General features: G+C 30.7%; 1 protein-coding gene across 5 annotated transcripts in view; it reads left to right on the plus strand.

Moving 5' to 3' along the window:
• Positions 1 to 6,741, plus strand: part of LOC106684359 (tubulin alpha-2 chain) — a 39,991-nt gene extending 33,250 nt beyond the window's left edge. For all 5 annotated transcript variants that reach the window (XM_014426397.2, XM_014426398.2, XM_014426399.3 and 2 more), the window contains 4 exons: positions 779 to 949; positions 2,814 to 3,057; positions 5,143 to 5,506; positions 6,602 to 6,741. In XM_014426397.2, the coding sequence (XP_014281883.1) occupies positions 779 to 949; positions 2,814 to 3,057; positions 5,143 to 5,506; positions 6,602 to 6,674 (852 nt within the window). In that variant the 3' untranslated portion in view covers positions 6,675 to 6,741. The remainder of the gene's footprint in view (positions 1 to 778; positions 950 to 2,813; positions 3,058 to 5,142; positions 5,507 to 6,601) is intronic.
• The last annotated feature ends 1,451 nt before the right edge of the window (positions 6,742 to 8,192 follow it).

Raw genomic sequence — 8,192 nt, forward strand, 5'->3', positions numbered from 1 at the left:
AACCGATAGAGATACATAATACAAATAAATATAAATACATAATATAAATATATAAATACAGATACATATATTACATAAATATATGAATAAATTTCAATATAATACCTGTACGGGGAACCCCTAATCGGGCTTAGAAACCCCGAGCCCCGTACACGGCAATATATATATTGTAACATAACTGTATCAGATTGTAATAATTAATAATACATAAGAAGTTATTAAAACAAATTGTTCTTAATCGTTTTTCTATTATCTGCACCATTTTCTTCCGAAAACCGTAGAAACTTTTCAGTGATTATCCCATCCCGATGAAACTTCCATGTAGTAAACAGATACCGCCAGGGCTAGTGTACGAAGTTTGTACCAGGATCATCAGACCAGAGAACAAGAGATGATCCTATACGTTGCTAATGAGTAAAGACAAAACACCATCCCTACTCCTTCTCTAAAACGTATATTATCCATCAGGTCCGTCTTTTTCGACCTCGCCTCTCTTGGCATCTGAATCCTCTCCATTCTACTCTAATACGTTTGACACTCATTTTTCACCTACTCGAAACAGCTGAATCGGTCAAACTTTCTAACTGAATGCTAAAATTCAAACAAACCCAGTTATTCAGAAAAAATCTTTATTTTAGATAGGTAATGTAGGATTTCGTACTTGATGGGACCACTAGAAAAATTGACAATATCTGAAACTTTCCCTCTGTTTCGGACTATTTATACAAAAAAACATTATTTTTCGTTTAATTGTAACATTATTTTTTTTCTTACTTAGATCTCCACAGTGGTAGTAGAACCATACAACGCTGTTTTCTTCACACACGCAACTTTGGACCACTTCAACGTGTCCTTTATTGCAGACAACGAGGCTCTCTACAAAATCTGCAAACACAACTTGGATATAGACTTGCCTGCCTACAAGAATATCAACAGGCTTGTGGCGCAGGTAAAAATTGAAATAAATTAAAAAGTTTTAAAAGTCTAGATAACCTAAATCTAAAAATTAAAAATTTTATATTTTTGAATATAAAACAATACATTTGTTCGAGGCTTGTCTAACATTTAGTCTGTTATTACTATTCAGTAACAAAAATTATGGAAATCTGATCGTTTAAAAAAAGTATCTCATTTTTCTAAAGGAATCCAAAAATGGACAAAATAGGTTAATTATTACATTACATTATAATTACAGAAGATAGTGAATTGGCATGGTCCTTCCTCCAAATTACTTGTTTTTACGAATAAATTAAAGGACGATAAATGTTATGATGCCAGAACGACTGAAACTGAGCATCTCCAATTAATTTTATCTTCTATATTAATTTCGAACCCGAACCATTAACAATAAAAGTCGACAAGGAATAAATGACCCTGTTATAATAATGATGTACGTCCATTTTCCTTTATATTTAAAAGCTTTCGATAATATTTATTATTAAGGTCTGCAGTGGAAGACATAAAATAATTCATCTTCTCACTTCTTCTTTAACCTAAAATACATCTTCACTACTTACACTTTTGTATGTTCTAAGATTTTTTTTTTCTTTATTTTTTACCCCCTTCATTGCCATTCTTGACATACTGGGTAGGGGAAGAGAGGTTATCCTACAGGTTCTGTCCAGAGTGATGAGTTCCGATGAGTTTTAATTCCGGAACTTCGTGATAACGAACAAATGAATTGTCTTATTTGAAAATTAATTTAAAGATTGTATTGTTTATTAGTTTTTGGGATCTGCTGCTAGTACTGCACTAAATCATTTAAAAACCATATTTGTTTTAGTTTCTTTTATCATTATTACTAATTAGTCTTTTTTGAAAGGTAACTTTAGTTTGATTTTATGTATTGTTTTAAGTTCATTGTATTATATGATATTCCTTTTTTTTTACATTCTCATCTATTCAAAATTAAAATAATTCTTTTGATAGCTTACTTATTCAATATTTATTAATTAATTGTCAGTGAGTGGTTTATATTAATGATAACACCAACTACAAAACAATTCATTTTAATCCTCTAAAGTTTCGGCCCTTCGACCATTATCAAGCGTACAACATAAAAATTGTTTTCACATTATGACCTTATTACTTCCATTATTGACGTGTTACAATTCATTTAAAAAATATCTTGCATATCCATGTCTTTCATTATTGCCCATGTTATATAAACTTGAAAAACAAAATCATAACAGTTTCATTTAGTTTCTTATAAAATGGCTATTCATTTTTCTATTTTTACCAAACACATGAACAATACTAAGCAATTAAGGACTCAGTTATCACTTAATTAACTTTCTTATTTATTCTTTGCTTATAATTTAACATTATGACATTACAGAATGAAAATTAATTAAAATATTTTATTTGATATTTATTCTTAGTGTATTCATATTATTATTCTAGGACTACACTATAATTTAACATTTCAAAACAAATAATTTCTTTTCAGTTCCTTTTGTCATTATTACTAAATAATCTATTTTGAAAAGTAACTTTAAATTGATCTTATGTATTGTTTTAAGTTCGTTTTATTTTTACTTTTTTTTATTATTCTCTTTTTTCAAAATTAAAACAATTCGTTGGCTTATTAAATTCTAATTTACATTTTCCTTTATTTCTTTTGTTTGCCTTTTTAATCAACAAAAATTATGTCATTTATTTTTTACCAATAACTATTGCAGATTTAAATTTATAGTTAATTTCATCTGTTTAATTTCTCTACATAATGCCGTTTATAATTATAAACTATCTATTATCTCATAGTTAACTAACTCAGCTTTCCTCTTCATCAACTAATGGATACATATCCCCAGGCGATCAGTACAATAACTTCCAGTATCAGGTTCGGCGGGCCGCTCAACGTGGACCTCCAGGAGTTCCAGACGAACCTCGTCCCCTACCCGAAGATCCACTTCCCACTAATGGCCTACGCACCGGTGACCAGCGCTCGCAACGCGTCCCACGAAGCCCTCACGGTCATGTCGATGACTAGATCCTGCTTCGATCCGCACAGCCACATGTTGAACGTGAGTTCCACCGCTCTTAGCAAAGGAGAAGGTATGTTATGATTTTTTAATGAAGCTAATGTAAAATAGTTTATTATTCTGGGACTAGGTCCGTTTTGAACAATCACGAAGGTAATTTTAATTTTACAATAACATATATTGCCAAAAAAAAACAATGTGGCTACACTTAATTATAACTTATATTAAAAGTGTATATTTTTTACCTCTGATGATTCCGAAAATAAATCTTTGTTACGGTTGCCATAGTGAAATAAAAACACTGGCGATATCTACGTAGACAATAGGTGTGATGGTTGTCATGGTGAAAAAAAAAAACACTAGCGATATGTTGAGACAAGTGGGCTTTGGTTTTATGAAGGGGACAGTTTGATTTTTGAACACGTTATGACTGTTCAATGTGAAGTGGTGATAGTTTATCAGACCATGTGTCTTTACTGTTTGAACTGAAATATCACCATATGAGAAACGTTATCGTATATGTTTTGTTTTACAAAATTATGGTGTTCCACTTCAATGGACGATCATTAACACTAGACGTGGGGATATAGTGCATTGCGTAGCAACGTTTCTTCAGCACGTCCTGGATAGAAGAGTTGTAGCAGCTGTCATCTTTATACTTCTGGGGAAGGTGAGACGGTGGCCGGAAAGGAATTATCGGACAACCTTGTGTTCTGCCAGGAGTTCACCTAAGACTTCGTGGGGTTCGAGCTAAATTTTATTTTGTTTTTATTTTATATTCCCTTTTATACTCTTTTTTATAATAATATAAATTTAGTAATAACGTTAAGCATTTAAATTAAGGTTAAGTCTACCTATAAGTTTTAATTCTTTTATTAATTGATAAGAATTCTTTTTTTTTCCTTTTCCATTGTGTGTACATATATTTCTTATTATTATTAAACTTTTGTACTTATAGTTCTACAGTTCTTTCTTATGCATGTACACTACTTTCAAATTGTTAAATTACCTTTTTTTTTTTTTTGGTTATGTATTAATATTAAAATAATTCAACAGGTGGAGGTAATGTGGCGCCTAAGGAGCAATTTATCCTTTTTTTTTTCCTTTTGCTATTATATACATTTTTTTTCCTTTAACTTACCCCCTTCTCCGCTGAGCGTGGGCAAGTATAAACGATAAATGTATAACTAAAGATAAGTTTAAATTTGCGGTTTATATCTTACAGCGCAATTCATAAGAGGTTTAAGTTTAGATTTGATACCACCCGACAGTTCACTATATACCAGGCAGCCAAAGCTTAACAAACGAATGAATTTTTTTTTTCTTGTTGGAAAACAAGAAAACAAGATTTTTAGTACATTTTCCACAAAATTACTTTTATTTTATATTTCTATATTTCTATATTGGCACCACGTGATTTTTAGAAACAATAGATTTGTTTTGATAACGTACGGGGTTCAAAATAGACATCTATAACGATTTTCAATGCAATAATTATTGAATAATTGTAATTAATAAAAATACATTACTAAACAAAAATAATAATAATAAATATGTAATTGAAGAAATAAAAACATTTATAGAATTAATAAAGTAAATGACTGACTTACATACTTCGATAATTTCATACAAAATAATGTTCATGTCTTACATTACTGTGATCTTCAATCAGCTTCCAGAAGTTGGACCTCTAACGTTTTAGACACTACAACTTCAAATTCTGGTAACTTAGAGTGGAATATTTTAAAACTATTTTTGATGAAATCATCTATTGATCCTAATTCTACTTCGCGATTGTAATTATTTATTTCTCATAAGCCATGTATCATATATTATAATTCTGATGATATTTTGAAATTTTTGTTCGTTCTGCACCATACACAGCTCAACCGTAGATCAGTAATGGTCTTAATACTGTTTTATGAATGAGAATAGGGGCTTCTAGTTTTAATCTAGATTTTTAGATTTTTTTTTTTGCGATTGGTGGCGAAAAAATGTATTTGAAATATAAAGCAAAATTCAATGAATCGATTACTTTTTGCCTGATGGAATTTTAGAAATATTGAAATTGTTGACTAGTTTTAAAAATATCTTTTTGGTATATCAAAATTACCCCTTTTTCGAGAATCACCAATACCCTAATAATATCTCTTCGCAGGTTCTTTCCCCCAAGACTCCGCCTTGGGGCAGTACATCGCTTGCTGCCTACTCTACAGAGGCAACGTGGTCCCGAAGGAGGTGAACGCGGCCATTTCATTCATCAAGAACAACCGGAGTATCAAGTTCGTGAGCTGGTCCCCAACCGGGTTCAAGGTGGGCATAAACCAGCAGAAGCCCATTGCAGTGCCTAATGGAGACCTGGCAGAGGTGGACAAGTGTGTCTGCCTCTTAGCCAACACGACGTCGGTGACCCGGACCTGGACCGTACTCAATCGAAAGTACGACCTCATGTTCGACAAGAGGGCCTTCGTGCATTGGTACCAGGCCGAGGGGATGGAGATCTCGGAAATGGAAGATGCTAGGTTAGACGATGACTTCTGTTTTCTTCCTGTTTATCTCTTTTCTTATTCATAGGAACCCAATGAAAGGGCTGTGTTTCATCTTAGGTGAGAGTAAGGTAAAGTATAACCCTTTAGGTGCTACACTTGTAATAGCTTAACTATATCAAACTTCTGACTTATAATGATAGAGATGTATGGGTTGGTACAAGCTGGCCTGAATTTATGGCCGGGTTTCTTGGTACAAATCAAGTGGTATATGTTCAACAGCTAGTGGTGTATCTACACGTTGATGCACAATTAGTGTCTTTTTAAAACTGGCATAAATTTAAATAAAAAAGATGCAGAAATTGGTGATTTTATTTTGAGAAATATATATCTCAAAAACTATTCGATGTATAGATTATTATTATTATTAGTCTATTAGCACTCAAGTTAACGCTAGTTGTATGTACTATAAAGTAGTTTAGTTGTTTTTCTTAGTAGGAGTAGTAGTTTTATGTTTTTATATTTGCTAAAATAAATTGATTTATAGTTGTTCAAAACAAATTTCATGTGCAAAAATCATAAAAACTATCCCTATGAAGACTCCTGAAATAAACAGAAACATTTATAGTAAGTCAAATTAACTGTATTTTGAATGCTAGCAGACATATGGTTCACATAGTCACAGACACATAGTTTTATGGTTCCTGAGATACATTTTTTAAAATATTAAAAATGGTGTCGCCACATTTTCCCTACCTATACTTAGCAAACTTACTAGTTTAGGCTTGTAATTATGAAGAGTTTTTACTATTGTAATAAAAAATTTCGGTTAAATAACTGCCTTTTTTTATACCTGGCTCTTTTACTATAAGATAGGATGTTCTTCTCTCCCTTCAAGTCATATAATTGCAAGTGTTTACGGAATAAATTCTTTGTTAACACAAAGGGAATTTAAAAATTTTGTGAATAATTTAACGGCCCCAACAGGAAAGTTCACTTAAAAATTTTATGTTTTTAAAAAAGAAAAATATTCGGCAACCACGCATAGCTACATAGATTTTACCTTTCTACGGGTATACAGAATTGATATAAACACAAACGTTTATGTCCAATAATTATTTTATGTTTCAGAGAATGTTTAGCCGTATTGGAGAGAGACTACTATGAGCTGATGACGCCAATGGAACCAATGGGAGACCGCTGAGGAATGTTAACTCAAAAACAATATGAAATTCCAAATTCTAATTTTGTAATTAAATATTTTAATTGCACCTTTTTATTCTTATTATTGCACATAAATAATTTTAGTATTAATTTTTAACTTCCATATTTGTTTCTATAAAAGAAACAGCTTTCTTTCCTTCTGTGGTGAGGAAGCTAAAGTATGTAATATGTCAGCATTGCTTTCCCACTTTTGTATTGAATAAATAATTTTATATATTTTGAGCATTGAGAATAAATTTTAGTTTTGATTTTTTATTAATGCATGAAATATACGGGAGGATTATATTTTTTACTAAATATACTGTCCTAATATGGAGGAGGAATTAAAGAAATTATTCGAAATATATTTTATATACATTTTTAATTGCTTTGTTTGAGAGAGGTTGTAGTATTCAATTATAATAAAATATATCCATTATTCTCAACAATTATTAATTAATTTAAAATATTCAATTTACGGCCAACCTGGTCTTCCATTGACAGCCTCACATTAATTAACCTATATTTATCACTATTTAATTTAAAAATATTTTTTTTTATTTGCAAATTATGTATAAATTATTATATAGTACAACATAATTTTCTTATAAAAGAATTTATATTTGGATAACTTACTTTGTCACAAATAAAATTATACATAAAGACCTTAATGTTCCCTATGTAACCAATCTAGCCCGAACCACTATCACTCCTTCCATTATAAATTCCCTAAACATTGAAACCCCTAGTTTCTAACCTTGCGTCCTCTTCCATTCCTGACAATCCTCCGAGACGCCTGAAAACAAGATGGCCACGAACCCTGCTAATGTAAAATGTCATTAGAGTGCTACCAATGGGTAGTTTCACTACACGCCTGTAACTCTCCATTTTAACTAAGATCAAAATTACTGAATGTATTATATAATATTCAGTTGTAAATGTCAATAAAGATATTAAAATAAAATAAAAATATTTGGATAAAATAGTGATAAATAAAGGTTAATTTGATTATATTATATCAGACCTGGGTATGACCTATATGAATATAGGTTAATTTGATTTCATTATATCAGACCTGGGCATATGAGTCTGTGAAATATGTCCCTGATGATGGCCAGTTTGGCCGAACCATAGCATATTCAATATAAATTAATGAAGGATTGTTAAGACTTAATGGATAAAATTTGTAAAAACTGAATAACTTTTTTTAACAGTTTTCCGAAAAATAGATTTCTTTTTTGGAAAACAATTTTTTCCGAAAATTTTCCATCATTTATTGTGTATTTTCCTCATTCATTAACAGTATTTCAATTCCTGATGTCCTCATTTAAATATTTATATAATCATTGCCCCTCATTAGCATTTTATTGTCTATTTTTTATATCATAAAAATAGAAAAATCCTTTATTTATTATTAACATTTCTATTTTTTCACAAGTACAAGTCTTCCGTTGGTGACCTCTTACAGCTCAAGACTGGGAATGTCAAGACTCATTTAAAAAAAAAAAATTTAATTCCA

The sequence above is a fragment of the Halyomorpha halys genome, unplaced genomic scaffold (genome assembly GCF_000696795.3).
Source record: "Halyomorpha halys isolate HHAL.00 unplaced genomic scaffold, Hhal_1.1 Scaffold573.1, whole genome shotgun sequence".
NCBI lineage: Eukaryota > Metazoa > Arthropoda > Insecta > Hemiptera > Pentatomidae > Halyomorpha > Halyomorpha halys.